Source organism: Sander lucioperca, chromosome 17, assembly GCF_008315115.2.
Source record: "Sander lucioperca isolate FBNREF2018 chromosome 17, SLUC_FBN_1.2, whole genome shotgun sequence".
NCBI lineage: Eukaryota > Metazoa > Chordata > Actinopteri > Perciformes > Percidae > Sander > Sander lucioperca.
In genome coordinates this window covers 26,688,446-26,707,071 of record NC_050189.1, presented here as the reverse complement: position 1 = coordinate 26,707,071, position 18,626 = coordinate 26,688,446, and the positions used below count along the sequence as shown (strand labels likewise).

The 18,626-nt window shown below is 39.9% G+C and overlaps 1 protein-coding gene across 3 annotated transcripts in view; it reads left to right on the top strand.

Moving 5' to 3' along the window:
- Nucleotides 1-18,626, top strand: part of LOC116052933 (vesicle-fusing ATPase) — a 54,767-nt gene that overhangs the window by 13,159 nt on the left and 22,982 nt on the right. For 2 of the 3 annotated variants that reach the window (XM_031303789.2, XM_031303790.2), the window contains exons 2-3: nucleotides 7,143-7,160; nucleotides 17,343-17,428. In XM_031303789.2, coding sequence (XP_031159649.1) covers nucleotides 7,143-7,160; nucleotides 17,343-17,428 — 104 coding nt within the window. The remainder of the gene's footprint in view (nucleotides 1-7,142; nucleotides 7,161-17,342; nucleotides 17,429-18,626) is intronic. The other variant, XM_035994014.1, reaches the window with a different exon arrangement.

Sequence of the window (18,626 nt, the reverse complement as noted above, 5' to 3'; positions counted from 1 at the left end):
GTCTATGGGTGCCCCTTTCTATGTGTGTACCCATTTATCCATATATTATACCATGGTCTGGTGAATACTCGATTCTGATTGGCTGCAGGGTCTCCATAAAAAAGTGATGTAGGACACCTACTAAAGGAGTTTCGGTGAAATTGACTGTTTACTGTTCTAGCTAAATGAATGCGCTACATTAAACAAAGAGGAAATGTGTTCTGTTATTTTCAACTCGTCCTCTGAACACCACGGGATGGCGCTAACACACAAGCTGAAGAAGTAAGTTATACTTCCCCTCTGAACTGACTTTGTTTCACAGCGACTAACGTTATCTCACATCCCGTTCACTGTTCAGGTCGCTCGCTACTTCAGGCTGCGCCGTTGCGGCCGACAGTTAACGTTACACATCGCGGATCAAATTGTTCATAAAAGTCGTTATATTGTTTTGGGGACAATGACATGGCTGGATAGCTAGCTTGTCTTGTTGTTCAACATACTGTCACATTATTTTTACTGATTGCCAAATGTACACAATGTTATTGACTTTGGATCTCGCTAGCATAGCGTTAGCTTTCTGGCTCGTAGCTGAGCTGAAGGGTTCTACCATAGATATATACTACGAGCTGAGCGGACTATAATAATAATATAATAATTATATTGTGTCGTCTTAGCAACCGGTAGCAACATGCTCGTTCATGAGCTTCTCTCTCGTGTCTCTTACAAGTGGCGAACTCATGAACTCGCCGTTTTCATTGTCTAAAATATTCACTAACGTTAAACACTGTGTTTTCGTTGTTCCCGATCGTTTAAATGCTTAGCTAAATAAACGATAGATGTATTTAGCTTGACAACCAAGGAGATTTAATAATTATGTCGTGCTACTAGCTAGCTAGCTAGCTACTAACTAGCTAGCGCTAGCAGTTAGCCTGCAGTTTCGTGAACAAAGCTAATCCATGGCTTCATCCTTCATCCACGTTACAAGCTTTACAGCATAAAGCCCTCGGATGTATCATAAGAGAGAACCAAGGCGATGTGATCACTGTCTGTAGTAACGTTATGTATGCATATAGCTAGCTATGTAGCTAGCTATAGATCTTAATACAGCCATGCTAGCTACCCCTAATGTTAGCAACTAGCTATTACAGCTAGCTACATGAGCTCGGGAGAACAGTCATGTGAGCGGGCGGGCGCAGTCCCGTGGGTCTGCTCGCGTCCATTATGCGCGTTCGTTCATCATGCCAGGTTGGTAAGTTGATGTACCCCGAAAACAAATTATCTGCTGAAATATAGAAGTGTCTTTCGCCATGCAAAGTCTATATGAAAAGTCTTTCTGGGCCATGGGGTGCAGTACCACCCCTATCCGCTAAGCCCATGGTGGCTTTTAGACATGGCGCTCTTCCTGGGGGCTTGGTTAATGCCCTGCGCGTCGGCCGGTTCACGCCTCGCCGTCGTCCGTCCATTAATACCTGACAATGGTCGGGCATTAACCCTTACATGTACAGTGATCAAGGGTTAGCTTTTCATCTTGTATAAGAACACACTCAAAAGATTGTTTAGCAAATAACAATAATAGATTTTTTGTTGAATTTATATGACCATCTAATGCAGTCTAACTAAACAGCCAAAAATCATGGCATCATGAAAGGGTATAATGTTTTAGAGAGGTGTTGATTCAACTGTATGATCATTTCGAAGTATGTTGTTTGTGGTGCTGGTTGTAATATTTACTCCTCCCTCATTGATATAAAAGGGTTGGACATAATATTAATAACACATCTCAGTGTGATGCAGCATAATTTAACAGCTGTTGAATCAACACCTCTCTGTTGACAAAAAACTGATGAAGGTTGGATTTATTGCAGGACCGTTGTATTGGACTGCAATAGCTTTAGGTGTACCTAATAAGTGGAAACTGAGTTGTACTGGTATATTTTATTTTGGGAAAATGGTAAATGAAAAAAATCGATTTAATAGCTAAATTTGCTTTGGCTTGTGGAGTTTTAGTGTAATCCACTTGCTACAGTTCACACAGTAGTGCTCGTATGTAGTTGTGTTTCTGTCCCCCTGATTACCATATAGATTATGGTAATCAGTTGCACCTAATACCATAGATTACCACCTGATACCATTTCTGTACACCCAATATTCACGCTTCTTTTAGCTCTGCTTTGGTCTCCACCTAGCCTGGGAACCAGACAAATCATGTTTTTGCTCTGGCAGATGGCAGTCCCCCTCACAATCAAACTGATTTCCACCCCATATTTTTCTAATATGGGGCGTGTTTGAGACAATGACTGACACCTGCAGAGCCTTTGCGCTTTAAGCAAATACGTGATGACGTCATTTTTGGCTCATGCATCCCTCACCCTGGGGGGGAAATACGTTGAGCATAAACCTAGCTTAGTAAAGAGGCATTTGCGATCTGGTCTAGTTATATGTCAGGCGAGTGTCTCTTAAGCTGCTAAATACTCGAAAGTTTTCGAAATGGCGTTGATGAGAACGGTGAGACTGGCTGGTTTAACATTTATTTTTGCTGGTGATAATGATGTTTGCTGAAATGAACGCAATCACTGATAAGATAGGGGCGACCAAAATAATTTCACAGAAAGCAAATTGGAGACATTAACAAGATTGCAGAAAAAAAAGTAGCTTCTCTAAAGTGCACATTACTTTGACTTAAAGTAAAGATAGAGCAATTGCTACAAAAGAGCAGCTTTGAAATAAATAAAAGAAACACCTGAGCCAGCAGCAACTCAAAGTAACTCCTTGGACAACAGACAGTGGCCGAAGCTGTGTTTTCTCTAACTAGATCAAACAAAGAACCTGTTGAAGCCATTTATTATCTCTACTAACCAGCTGCAGTCAGAGCACACTCTCAAGTGGAAAGAACCTATTGTAAATATTTTAATACTGGAAGAAAGGAGGGAAGATGGAAGGAAGCAAGGAAAACGGATGCATTGATGAAAAGAAGTCACAATCCTTGGATATATTTTAGCATTTTATTCACAATCTACATGTCTGTATGGTTGTTATGTAGCAGGAGCCAGCAGTTGGTTAGTTAAAGACTGTAAACTGGGAGAAACCATGGATGTGTTTTAAGAACTGGACAAAGCGTTTGAGGCGGAGCCTCGGTGGCACATGAAGCCTGTCGATACGCGATCTGTGCTGCCTGCACCATCCGATATGCGCATGCGCATAAATACGTAGTAGAAAACGTGACGGTTTCCCTACACTATATGTATCACGCACGTGTTGATACACTTAACGGCCAGGCGGCACAACTGGCGGCATATTTTTGTAGGCTACTTTTTATGTTATTCATTATGCAGTTCACGGTGGGTCTGTTTTATAAAGATATTTAAATTAAGTACTTATTGTCACTGATCCAAAACCGCATATCGACGTCCGTGTGTTACGTCTTGGCGACGTTGTTATTTTTGTGACGTGTAGTGTTGGGATGTTGTGATGTTTTTAAATGTAGCTTACGCTATGCATTACGAGGTGTTTACGTGGTTGCTAATCCAAAATAATAAAGGAGTTGTTACTGCAAACCACTGCAAACCTTCAGTTTCCTCCACACTCCCCTTTGCGATTCATTGCTATATGGTATCAGACCTGTCGGTACGCGATCTGTGCTGCCTGCACGCGCGAACATCTTGCGCGTGCACATGCCGGATCGTGCAAGCAGCACAGATCGCGTACCCACAAAGCCATCATGTACCATAACTTACCCAGGTGAACAGCGAGGCTTCTGCACTGTGAGGCCCATAGAGCAGGCGCACTAGAGACCTCCGCCAGCCGAGCCTGCTACTTAGGTTTAGCACTTTGCTAACTTGAAAATGAATTCACTGTGCTGTTTCTAATGTTTTTAGCTTGTTTTTTTTAGCTTCTGGTTCAGTATGGCAGTTGTTCCTTGTTTTCATTTGTGTGAATGTTTCTGTATTTGCTGCTGTTGTGAATATGTTATGTTTGTCGTGGTACTTGATGTGATTTGATGCCTGATCAAATTTCCTTCGGGATAATAAAGTAATAGCTAGTAAAGAAAGTTTGAAGTTGAAAGTTAAGGATTAACTGATTTAATGGTGCAGCTCTTTCCAAGACTTTCCAGTTGTTGTTATGGGACCGAATGGATCAAATTCTGATAGTGAAGCGAGTCATTTTGTGGGGGTTGTAACACTTTAAAAAACTGAATCCACTGATTTACAGACGTCTCTTTCTCCATGTAAGTTTATGAGAAAAAGTAATTTTGGGCCAGAGGGCATCGGGTTACGAGCGGGGAGTTGCAATTTCACTTTGGCTGCTTTGTTTTTTTTATTTGCTTTAAAGCCCAGCCCACTTCCTGGGGGCCTATGGGAAATGTATAGTCTGGCTCCGTCCAAAGGTGCCAGACTATTTCTTGTGCTTGGCAAGAACCAGTTGCCAGGCAACCATTGGAGACTCCAGGAAGCTACTGGTCCAGATATATAATTACTGAGCTTGAGGTGCTGGCAGGCAGATTTACTTTTACTTTTACCCTTTGGACAGAGCCAGGCTACCTGTTTCTGTCCTTATGCTAAACTAAGCTGCCCAGTTACCCGCTCTAGCTACATGTTTACTGTATAAACATGAGACAACTATCTCAACTCTCTTGTAGAAAGCAAATACGTGTTTTTCCCAAAATGTCAAACTATTTCTTTAACATAGAGTATGAGTCATACTATGCTTTTATAAACTATTTCATGAAATATATAAGCTGTGTGATATAATTTCAAGCCAATTACTCCTATGTATTAACAATGCAAGGATGCAAAGAGTTACTATGTACTAAAATAATACTGAAATGTGGTTTCCGTTCTTTTCTGCTCCTACAAGGATGCTTTCCTTGAAGGCGCTGCACCTCATGAGTTTAAAGAGCTGTCAGAGGTCGCTCAGAGCTTCCTTGAGGGAAGGGTAGACACAACTCTGCTCAGAAACTGGAGCAGGAAGTCAAACAGGGAATTCATGCAGGGCGACTGATGTTAACATGATTACTTGTTAAAAACTTGTTTAAATGTATTTTCTTCTGAACCTGTTCTACTACCTTTGATGTATTGTCTGTTTGAGCATGCCGGCTAATGCTAACTGATCCAGTCCTAACAGTCCATACAATACAATGGTAGACAAAACACAAAGTAATAAGTTATAAGGACTAGAACTGGTGTGAATCACTGCCCTCCCCATACCATTCAATCAATTCAATTCAAATTCAATCCCAAATTATAGATTTTTAAATGTATTCATCCATGATTGACTGATTTATTAAATTAATGAAATGTCAAAGCAAATTACTATTAGGGCATACTGTATAAGGGATCGTTCGGTATTTATGGAATGGACCACCGGAGGAAAATAGGGGAGGGTCATGTCTTTTGATTCTTTGTTGATGGGAGAGTCATCCATTTTTTTGTAGTCTAGGGGGGACGGTCACCCAACTTTTGTATTCATGAGAACAGTACAATTTCAAAGTGTCTTGTTTGGTGCATATTTATCCATGTAGCTCTCTCAGTCTTGGCCCCTATTGCTACCAGATAGGTCCCTCCTTGTTTAGTCAGCCAGACTATTTCAGCTTTAGAGACCGTGGGATTTCCCAAACTGAATAAATCCTGCTCACATATATAAACACAAAACTGCTTTGCTAGCTCCATCGTGTTGTAACTAAGACATCTGCTGAAAAAATAATTGTATTCATTAGCAATTTTAATTAATTGTCATACCGTTTAGTTCAAAAACATCCAAAACACGTACGAAAACATACCAGATGCTAGCTTTTATTTTGAAAAGTCGAAGTTTGCAGCCTGCACCAGCTGGGAGGGAATGCATGAGACGGGAGGTCTCCAGGCTGCAGCCATACCCGACTCAAATATCCTTTCGGTCCCAGTGATTATTTGTGAAATTGTGCAAACGACAGCCTTTTCAAGGCATTTGAGAAGGAAGGAGTGGTAGCATGCAAGCCCCCAAATTGACACTAGTCTGAGAAATGGAGTTTTGGATAATGTTCAGCTTCGGCAAGCTTACCTATACTAAAATATACAATGACTGAGCAGCCCAGTGAAGAGTCCATAGCAACCAGTGTTGAATTTGAAATTTCGCCGTGTCCTTTGTTGAATGGTCTCAATGTTTTATTGTTTTATTTCATGTGAATACTAGTTTACTAGATGAGTAACTTAGTATTTGAAGTAATGCAGTAATGCAGGAAGTGTGCATTTAGTTTCCATGCTTATTGTGTTTCCACAACTATATTAGTGAGTAAATCTACTGAAATCGCCACCACACCATAACAGTAGAGTGTGATGTGTAAGATGAGAATGCAGAGGTTTAGTCATGTAAGTCATGACTGTAAAAAAAACAATGGCTATCTGTATATCTTTGCCAAGCGCAAACTAGTACAGAATGCATCAATACATTGTTGGGGAGGGTCATCCCTTTTTTCCATATCATTTTGGAGGTTCATCTAAAATGTATTGCTGGTGAAGGGAGGGTCAGGTCTTTTTTGATTAAAGATCCCAAAACTCCTCCGGTGGCCCCTGAAATAAATAACGAACAGTCCCTAACAAAAAAGGTTCCCATTCCCAGTATGCTCCCAGTGATTACATCCCCCCTCTCATCCATTAGCAATTAACATTCATCCATCTAAGAACAAAATCAGCTGATTCCTTTCTCTTGTATCCATGTCTCTTACCACAATAAGACAGTTGGCACTTTGTCTCTAATGTGGGGAAGAGATACAGCCTTATGATAAACATAATACTGTATGCTTGGCATGGCACTCTGCATATGGCTTACATCATCCAACCACTACCAGATTTAGGGTGTAATTTGTAACTGAACAATGTGTAAATTTGGCAATTGGAAAAGAAAAGACAGAAAAGAAAAGAAATGTTCTGGTTGAAAAATGGTTTTGGATTCAATCCGAACAAACCCCAAATCTGGTCTGCATGCACTTGACACCATCTCAGGTGATCTCATTATGTAAGTTTGGCTTGCATGAGTGAATCCATACATGTGAATAAAACATTGAATGCACCCGTCTTTAGCCACCCCAGCGTTGCACCGTAGCCCCAGCTTGCTGCTCTAAGTCCCCCTCTGTCTCAAATACTGTCTTCTGTCCTTCCTCTCTGCTTGCCTACGCTGGCGGCTACAAGGTCGTAATATTTTTCAAGGTATGTATGGATACAAACCTGTTAATTTTTTTTTAAACGAGCTGCCATCTTCCTCGTCTTGTGGATTATATTTGCGTGCTAACTGTTTTTGGCTCTATTTCTGGAGATGGTTGTAGGACGTACGTCACTGCTTTCAGGCCCCCCGCTGCAGGCAACCATACACATAGCAACAACCCCAGAATGACTGGCATTATTGCAACACAGTGAGTTGCAATGTTGAGCTGGTGTCATGTGCTGACTGAATGGAATAGCTAACTCATTAGCATCCATTAATCAACTCCCCCCGTCGCACCGCAACTCACACAGAACGCTTAGTCTCTGAAGCCCAGAACTAAATGGATTTGCTCCATTAGGAGCTCGCCATTTTGATTCAGGTGCCATATGTCTGAGAAATACCCAGTTAGGTAGATTGGTATTATAGCACATTAGCCGTGTTTTGCTAACATCTAAGATAATATACATTTTGATATTACATTTGAAATGAAGGTCTATATTTAGGAGAATTGGCAATAATGCCATGGAACGAACAAAGCGGTTGACAAGAAGTAAGTAACGCCTACCATTACTGCCTGTTTGCTTAAAAGATGTCTGTAAAAGTTTGCTCCTTCATGGAAAACAGATGCTGTTGTCAGCGCGCAACCACGACAGTTACATTGGATTCCAGTGATGACAAGTTTTCAAGGTGAAAAAACAAAATCTCCATATTAACGTCTAGTTATTATGGTTGGGTACCGAAAACCCTTGGCATCGTTTTCTATACGACTGGTCTCTACTGGATCAAATGGCAATGCAGATTTCGCTGCCTCATTCTGGCACTCTGGTGCTCTGAAATGGACGTTACAGGCAACAGAAGCATCACTGCACATGATACTAGTTAACATTACATATCACTTACCAGCTAACGTTAGCGTTACGTTAGCTATTAGCTGGCTTAAACACAGCTAAAATGCTTAAAGCTAAACGGTCTAAAGTGTGGCTGTATTTTACTTGAAAGGACATCAACACCGGGACGTACAACAGTCTGCAGCTAAAGACAGTGTAGCCTAGCTACACTTTTCGAGACCATGGCCACTGCCATAGTCAGAGATGTAGGAGATACAACACTTGGGGACGGCACTTAATGGTGTATTCAATTGCAGCTCGTAAACTCATAGTGCATTCAACTGCACCTCAAGAAACTCAAACTGTTGTTGTAAAGTACCCCTTTGCCATCTAGTGGTTCATTAGTTGTTTAACAGCCATTGACTGGTGAAATAAGTTATTATTACATTATAAATAAATTATTTATATTTCACCATATGGCCTTAGCAATAAACAAGCTGTTCTTTACGGTACTAGGGTTGGGCATCGTTTGGATTTTAACAATTCTGATTACAATTACAATTCTTCCTTTCGATTCTCGACAACAAAATACATATCACAAATAAAAGGAAAGTTTTATTTTGATTAAATGGTGGTTTGCCGTGTTACCGGGCTTTTTCAATGTAAAATAAAGCCACACTAGTGCGCCGCTTACTGTGCTCCAAGGCTGCAACACAACAAGCGCCTGGCCGCTACGGAAACCAAAATTTGCGCATATTAAATTGGGAAGCGATGATCGGATTTGAAACCAAATCCTCTAAACGATTCCAAACGATTCCAATAAAGAAACGATTCTACTGGAATCGTAATATTTGAAACGATTCCAAGTAGGAATCGGTTCTCGATGCTGAAGTTGAAGTTTAAAGTATCGTTTTAGCATCAGCATCAGAAGAAAAAAAAATGATGCCCAACCCTACTAGTTATTGTGGTTGACCGTAGCTTGAACATCCAATCAAGACACCACGTTATGGTTCAAATACAGTTCCAATATGAAATTTGTGCTGTTGACATCCGGGATTTTCAGTTTTTAGGATGTATAAAGCTGTAAATGCAAACCGTCTTTATAAACTTAAGCCAAAAAAAAGAATAATAAAGTTTTCTTCTCAAAATAGCTCAATAGTGGTGAGAACGACATATTTAGACTATTGCTAGAACGTCCAGAAAAGGACTTTAGCTTTCAGCAAGGTAACATCCTGGCAAGACAATGGCACAACTTTCCTTTTGGAGCAATTTTTTAACCATAATGGGACATCTTGATTAAAAAAAAAAAAAAAAAATGGCTATTCAAGATCTCAATATTTTCTGGGTTTGGACATGTGTTGAACATCAAAATGATCATAAATGTGGTATTAAAAAAAAACAAAGACACATAGAATTAATGTGACAAGAGGCTCTGCCTGGACCATCATTGGACGTAGAAATGTCAACATTTGGCAATCCACCTCATAACCAAATTGCAATTGTTGGCATCGGACAAGGACTATTTGGAACCGGCACACAACCAATGTTTGCTGGGAGTTCATGGAGGCAATTAGGAGAGCCTGCTTTGAAACCCTTTTAAATAATGTACACTCTGAATCATAACTCAGTCAAATCTGAACACACAGACATGATACACATATTTATAGATTACATTTTACTTACACTTTTAGAGGATATTACTATCTCTGATGCCCATCACAAATTAACGTCCAAAGATTGCTTAGAAATCATAAAAAACACACTCCTTATAATTCCAGAACTTGTGTTAGAACCATCACCTTTTCCATCAAAGTAATCTTGTGATGCTTAAATATGGTTGCACTGTTGGTGTAATGGAGTAAAGACAAAACTGTACTCTTTTACATTTGAAGGGAAACATTTGAAGGACTTTCTGTCAAAAAAAGTACTGTATATCTCAACAAACAGTGTGTGATTCTAACTAGGTCATGAATGCCGAAGAGACATTAAATGTCATTGCTTTGAGTTTTAAATAAACACTGTTATGTGTGTTGACACTTTCTATTAAGTGTTTTCTAGGTTACCCAGATGCTTTCTACTGTTGGGTAACCTAGATGGGATGCAGTTTGCAGATAACCATGGCTTTCTTCTATTTATATTCCAAGTATTCCATTTTACTTTTGCTCTTACTGCCTTTTTTTTTTCTTCCATATTGATTCTTTTTTTCACTTGCCACTTTGCTGTACCTGCTGAAAGCAATATTTTCCATCTCTATTACGACATGTTTTTTAATCATATTTATGATTAAATAATAACAATAATAATAATAAAATAATAATAATAAATGTATTTATCACATTTATTTAATCATTTAATCGTATTCCACAGAATTGTTTTTCATTACCCAGTTTATGACGCCCTTTTAAAAAAAAGATGGGATGATTGTCTATAATATATACATATTATTAAATATTAGTATTATTAATAATAGATATGTGCAAATTAAGGTTAATGTAATATTTGAACTAGAGCTTTTGTGATGAACAATTAAAGAAATGTATGAATTGAATATATTTGTCCTAATATTTGCAAGGAACTAATAGGTCCTAAAGATTAAGATAAGATTAATGAGACAGACACAGACGGTAGCTATTAGCTAATATGAAACGCAAAGCAAAGCAACTTGTTTTCATTTAAATTCAGCAAGAAACTCCTGCCATTTTAAGTAACGCAGTTACAAGTGACGAGTTACCATCCTGCTCGGCCGCCCTTTCCCTATCAAGTCCTCCCGTAGCCACCCCCTCACACCAGCAAGGCAAGTAGGTAGGTAACAGTTAGGCTGTTATTTCATGTCAATACAGTTCTTCTGTCATTCTGAATTTATAAGAAAAAGTTAAATAATTTTGGACAGTTCCCTGTCCCCCGTGCTGGGTAAATAAATAGAAAGAGAAACAGACCCTCCAAAGATATAATTCCGTTTCAGTCTTTTTGTGTATTGAACATTCAAAAGGGATAAATGAAGTTAGGCTTACTGCCAAGGTGTACGTCTTTGTCCGCTTCAGCACTGAGTTGAGGACAGCGACACAAGAGCCACACAGGTAGGCTACTGAGTCGCTGTCCTCAGTGCCGCAGAAAAGCGCTGAAACGGAGATGAAGGGGAACACGTTTTTTTTTTTTTTGGGGCTTATTTTAACTGGCCCATCCAGTTTTCTGGAGGCCCACCTACAATCAAAATCCTGCCGCCGCTAGTGGTTGCTCGTAGTGGCGAATCCGCAGAGAAGTTGTGTCTTTCAGCTCATTGTTTTGGTTTTATTGCCCGCAACTTAACTGTTATGGTTCACTCTCACCACTCTCATCACCGTGTTTCTAGCTACATCGGGCAGCTGTTTTCATCAAAAAAGCTCAGATAAACCCACTTTACACTATCTGCCAGCACCAAGAAGCAGCAAACAAACAATAGCAACTAGCTGGGGGACATAGTAGGGGTGTAACGGTACGCAAAAATCACGGTTCGGTTCATTTTCGGTACAGTAAGGGAAAGAAATGCAAACATTAAACTGCAGGTTGTTTATTACTATAAACTTTTTTTAACAGTTTGTTTACACTTTTTTAAACACTTTTTAATAAAATATAATAAATAATATATATATAAAATAAAAAAAGAATAAGAAATAAAATACTGCTGCAAAGTTCTCCACTAAATAAAATACTCTCAGTCTCAAACCAATATCACATAATAAAATATAATGAAAAATATAAATAAATAACTATGGATTACAGTGCAGCATTATCAATCCCAGCTTGTCAACAACCGAGTATGGTCGTAGATCAGCTGCTATGAAAACACCTTTTGCTTTCGTTATTGCGTTGACTTGATCGGAATTACCAGCAAAGGTCTGTTTAAATGCCAACGGGAGCTGCGTTTGAATTACGGTCGTTTTTTTTCCTTGTAGTAGTGATGTTCACACTCGCGTGATGCCTTTTCAAGTGCGTTAACAAGTTTGAAGTGTTGCCAGAAACATACCCGATCATTACTGAGCAACGTCGGCACACTGCTTTCGTCTTATCGACTAGTCTTTGTCCGTTGACGTATTTCACTGAGAAACCGAAGTGTTCCCAAACAGGAGACCTTAATGATATGGGTGGCTCTTCAAGCTCCGGCTTGTCCGTACTGTCTATGGGCTTGTCTGCATTGGCCATGACGCTAGCTAGCGAGAGGCTGGGCTAAAGCGTGCCGTGTATGTTGTTGTACAGCACGCGGTGTGTGATTTTAATTTTTTTCCCCAAACCACTTCAGCGGAAATCCCGCCCTGCAGTCGATTTCATTGGTTTAGGTTACAGTGACGGCGGGTAGGTTTAGAGATCAGTGTTTGGTGTAGGCAATCTGTACAGTGATTGACATATTGACATGACCAATGAAAACTTTAGAATCAGCTGCAGGGCGGGATTTGCGCTGAACGCGGAGACTTCTGCCACTTAATATGTTCGTGTGGAAACACGAAAATTTACCTATGTTCCGCACACAAAAGATTGCATTCGGTGCACATGCGCACCGTACCGAAAGCCCTGTACTGAAACGGTCCAGTACGAATACATGTACCCCTGGGACATAGTGAAGCACTAAGCAGCTAAAGAGCTAGATATTTCCCTTAGGAGTTGAGGGAGAGTAAAACAGCTTAAAGGAGAGTGAACATTTGACTTACAATCATCAGAATTATATTATCATATCTGCTGAATGTATTTAAATAGACAACTATGTTTTTATTTACGAATCCACACTGACATTAACAACATCAATGTAAGTGTGCTAGGGTTACCTCAACATTTAATTTGCATACTGTAGTCCGGAGACAACTAACACTTGCCACAACAAAAAAAGGTGACGATTTGTCATTGTTGTGTTTACAGCTTGTTCTGCTGCGCCCAAGTTGCCAAAAAAGAAAAGAAAAATCTAAATCATTCACTGCAGCTTTGCCACGTTAGTTCTTGTTCATGATACAGTAGGCTATTTAGGCCAAGTGTGAATGTACAGGTGTATTTTGACTTGTCATATTCATTTTAAAGTTCATCTTTAACCTTTAAAGACAACTTTTGATCAAAATGATTATTTATAAGTAGTTATATTATGCATTATTTAAGAAGACATGGAATTCACATTTAAAAACTCAGTCAAAACAAATTGTACAAGAGGTATAATATATTTTTTTATGGCGGTTTTTGTGTTGTATTGGATTTAGGGCTGTACGATATGAGGAAAATATGCGAGATGCGATAGCACTGTTGAATATCGCGATAACGATATTACTTGCGATAAATAAATACAACAAATGAAAGGAAATCACAAACCCCAAAAACTCTTGGAGTGTCTTGTGATATTATGTAACCTTTAGCGATCTGGTTATTGCGCCAATTGATATTGCAATCACAATAAAAAAAACGATATATTGTGCAGCCCTAGTTGGATTGCACGGTCTGTGTTGTATTTCAGCCCAGCTATATAAGATGTTTGATATAGGAACAATGAATAATTGGTCTGGATATATATATATCCAGTGACGAATGCTGAATGATGAAATCTTGTCGCAACAAGAAACTGGACAAACAACAAGAAAGTGAAATACTTGACATTTAAGTTAAAGGCCCCTTTAAGGCCTCTGACACGCTGGTCTTGCTCTGTTTCACCTCTGTCTGGCCGGACTACAGGGGAGCAGGTGATGTGGGCACGATGCCAGCACTGCAGTGTTTTGCAGTCTTTGTTTTTGAGCATTTTGTCTCTGTCAATGTCCTCTCAGTTCCTCTCTATATCTACTGTCTTCTCGTTTTAACAGAGTACAAATTATTATATATCCATCCCCCTGTATCTCTTTCTGTCTCCCTTAAACTAAACGTAATACCTCACAATGGGTAGTTCAGTTCGATTTTTGTCTCCTTTTACGTGTGATTGATAATTGATGAGCATGTATTAACAGGTGGTTCATACAGTATCTCACATCTAGTTTGCCACTTATAATTTTTGCAATATAACATACAGTATGGCAAAAAAATACATTCTGGTGGCTTTAAAATGAATAGAAAACACCCTGAACACCTTGTTACCAGTGTTGTTGTCAAATGTAAGGTTATTATTTGTCTGTTTGTACTTCTGGCAAAGAATTCTTAGAGATTATGAATGGATTTGGCAGAATTGTGGAGGGGGATGATTATGCAAAAGAGTGGGTGGTTATTAGATTTTGCCTGTGATCTGTATCTGGAATTTTGCCCATGAAACAGTTTTTCTTTTCTACCCGTGGCTACTCTCCTAATGAGGAGGCCTGACAAATTCAGCCGCCAAAAAGCATGTCTGTGCTATTTTAATTTCCCCATTAGTCTCGCATTGCCAGACCTTCCTCCACAGCGCTGCGGAGAAGGGTCTGGCTAGTCCGCACAGCATTCCTGGATAGAAGAAAAATGTGCTCTGGTTTATTGGCATTTCTTTAAACCAATCACAATCATCTTGGGCGACGCTAAGCGCCGGACAGAGCAACGGTGCCTCTGCAAAATAGCCTCGGGAAGGAACTTGTTTTGGTGGAACATGCTCGTTTTAAAAAGTTGTTTTAGTTGTGCAACAGAAAACTCAGATTGGACAGATAGTCTAGCTAGCTGTCTGGATTTACCCTGCAGAGATCTGAGGAGCAGTTAACCATAGTCTTAATAAATCGAATAGAGTTTAGAATATCAACACAAAGAAAGCTGATTGTTGCGGGCAAAGATCCTTGATTATGCGGCACGTTTTCTTAAAAAATGCGATGGAATATGCGGGATATTTATGCGATGAAATTGCTGTTTCATCATGGCTTCATTGCGGGGTTTGCAGCTTTTCGATGATGTTCACGTCGCGTAATTATGTCACTTCATAACGTTCCCATGGCAACAGGGGAAAATGGCTGCTCTTGTGTGAAGTAAACGCAACATTTTTCAACTTTCTGCTAAGATATATGTGACTTTTTTGCAACGAAAATGCGGGGACTATGAAATTATGCAAGCCCCGCATATTTTGCGCGGAAATCGGCAATTTATGCGTCGAAAGTGCGGCGTATTTGAAAAAATGCGGCCCCGCATAAATATGCGGACTTTGGCTGATTATGCATTGAATTATGCAATCGCATAACCGCGTTTTTCTGGAGGGACTGGAAAATGAGGGACATCCAGCTGAATTTCCGGCGGCACCGGAGTAATCACGGAAATTTAACATCGTCGTTATAGACTGTTTTCCCTTAGACTTCTATAGAAACAGACTTCTTTTTGCAACCTGTGGAGTCACCCCCTGCTGGAAATTAGATAAAGGATTAAATGCATTGCCTTTTCAGGCCCAGAAGTTGCTGCTTGGTTCAAATTCATATTTTGAATTTTTTTCAAGTGGGCATGTTCAAGCAAAAACACGGGTGTTATGTTGCTCTTCAAGAGAGGAAGCTTCACCAGTGTGTGTTGGCAAACTGATATATCATTTCAGCTTTTAAGGAACAGTTGACGTTAAATGCACAGATCAGATAGGAAACAGTAAGGAGGAAACAGTAAGGAGGAAACCGACCGACCCAATCAGAAGTTTCTCAAATTGGGACATTCAGTCAAAATCAAGCATGTCACCTTCAAACGGGATCTCCGTTTGCAGGGTTCAGGCTGTACCGGGTGTTCATGCTGCACTGGGGGACCGGCTACAGCAGCGAGAAGCCGCTGCTGACGGGCGCAGAGCTTCGCCAGAGCTCCGACTGCTGTCTGTCTGCGCAGCCGTCTGACGGCATCAGAATTAAATTGACAGTTTGTTAGTGTCACGTTTTACACTATGTAGGTTAAACTCTGCAATTAATCCGTGGTCACATATATGCATGAACTGTGGTGGTATATTTTGTATTTTAAATTGTTACCTGCCACCAGAATTTTGTAATTTCCTTGCCATACATTTTTACCATAAATCGGTGCCCAAAAATGTATCAGAATGCAGGAATTGTCTGCTTGAAGTCTTTTACCCTCAACATTTCGTGGGGGAGACCACACCCCCCTGTTTTATGTGTTCCCCCAAAGGCCAATTCTGAGCAAGGAAAAACCCTGAAGTATAATCACAGACAGCCATAAAAACATATTAAAATTGCAGAGTTAGAGAGTTAAAACGGATGAAAAGATGGAGAACCAGACAGACAATATGTACAGCGTCAACAGAGAGAAAAATCTGTTAAATAAGGTACTGCTTATATTATTTCACCATCTGTACACAAATGTAATTAGTGAATGCAAGTGTCCGTGGGTGGGGCTGCATGGTAATGTGGGCTGGTGTGACTACAGTGCCAGGGCTGAATTTTTGTCCCAGTCCTCCCCTGAGTGCAGGTCTGATGGATTTGCTGTAAAGAATAAATGCATTTAAACAATTTGTGGTGAGCAACCTTTGCTGCCTCTGAGGGACCGTGCTGTTTAAGCCTGTGATGTATCAGCCAGCAATGAAGCCAGATTTATTGTCAGAGTCTCTGTCAAACTGCTTATCGCAGTTGCCATGGTTACCACTTCATGTGCTCAGTCTGCAGATAGGTGCATTGGAATGTCTCTATCTGCTGAACCTTGCGGCTGATTTCAGTACCTTTCCTCTGTGCTCAGAGCTGGTTGGACCGCAAAGGCTTCTCAACTCATGTTAAACATGTCCTTGTGTCCTTATATTTAAACCCGTCTTACCTGGAAGGCAGACAAATAAAGGGTAAAAGTCCCAAAAAATAATCTTAAAAAAAAAGAAAGAAAAGTACTCCGGCCTGGTGCCGGATTTCCGGCATTTGACTATTTTAGGAAAAAAAGACCAAATAGGATTTGTTTTTGATGCGCTGGGTTTAACCAATCATCTTAGTTCCACCTACCAATGAATCCAGTTCTAGCCAATCAGAGGCAACGTAGGGCAGGTACGCTTGAAATACTTTCTGCTGTACAGTTAAAAAGAAAAAAAAATGATAGATATTATAATTGCAAGGACTTGAGCTGAAATATAGTCATATTTACACTGTGTTGGAATTTTAATAAATGCAATTTTGCTTCTGAGCTGGCTGCAACTTTCCGTCTACATCATTTATCACATCAGGCTGCAAATAAGTGTTTTGTTAATGCAGAATAACGTTAAATAGTGTGCGAAAAGACAAATAAGTTAAAACAACATAGAGAAAGATTGTATTTCTTGCCAGGCAGAATACAACTCTCAGCCCATAGGATCTCAAATGTTCAATTAACATTTCACTTCAGATAAAACACATTAGGACTACGAATATGTATGCCATTTTCTACAAAAGTTTTTGTAAAAGTGGGTTTTTGTCAATATATTTTATACATTTTGTTCTTTTTGTTCTCCACCCCTCCTCCTCTTTCTCTTCGCAGACCATGCAAGCGGCGCGATGCCCGACAGATGAGCTGTCGCTGACTAATTGTGCCGTGGTGAGCGAGAAGGATCTGCAGTCAGGACAGTGAGTACTTATTATCACCTATTTATCAACGCGTTTGTCAATTCGGGGACACACATCCGGGCATCTCTCCAATCATTTTCTCATCTATCCAAACACCCATCCATCCTCCCACCTTATCTCCCATCATTCATCCAGAATGAGGCTCCAGGACTAGCAGTGTGTGATTATCATGATTGTTTTGCTTGTATTGTAATAATGATGATTAAAGCTGCAAGAATTTGATGTAAAAAACAACAACAAAAAAACACCATCTTTTCAACCTGACTCACCAAGTTTCATGTTTATGGTTTTGGTAAGGTTTTTGGTATCTATGTCACGCTACCACACATAAATCGCGAAAACATTAACGCTAACATGTCTGTGAAACTAAATAAAGCACATTGTTTGTTATTTCCCTTAAAAAACGACCCATATGAGCGTTTTTTCATCTTCTATCAGTGAGATAAAATTCGTAAACGTTAATGCTGAAGCACATGCATGCATCATTTCCTGTGGAACCCTTGTGAGTGCCTAGGTAATTTGATTTCAGCATAGGAATGGCTGACTCCGCCAGCAACAATAACAAACCCTATGTAGAAGGGCAATTACAAAATGTAAATACAGGTACAATACATCTCTATTTCAGAAAAATGCAGACTATTTAAAGGTCCCATGACATGGTGCTCTTTGGATGCTTTTATATAGACCTTCGTGGTCCCCTAATACTGTATCTGAAGTCTCTTTTATATAGGCCTTAGTGGTCCCCTAATACTGTATCTGAAGTCTCTTTTATATAGACCTTAGTGGTCCCCTAATACTGTATCTGAAGTCTCTTTTATATAGACCTTAGTGGTCCCCTAATACTGTATCTGAAGTCTCTTTTATATAGACCTTAGTGGTCCCCTAATACTGTATCTGAAGTCTCTTTTATATAGGCCTTAGTGGTCCCCTAATACTGTATCTGAAGTCTCTTTTATATAGGCCTTAGTGGTTCCCTAATACTGTATCTGAAGTCTCTTTTATATAGACCTTAGTGGTTCCCTAATACTGTATCTGAAGTCTCTTTCCTGAAATACATCCTTGGTGCAGAATTACAGCCACTAGAGCCAGTCCCACAATGAGCTTTACTTAGTATGTGCCATTTCTGTGTCTGTAGCTATTGAGGAGGGGGGGGGGGCAAGGTGGAGAGTGGGGGTGTGGCCTTGACCAACTGCCATGC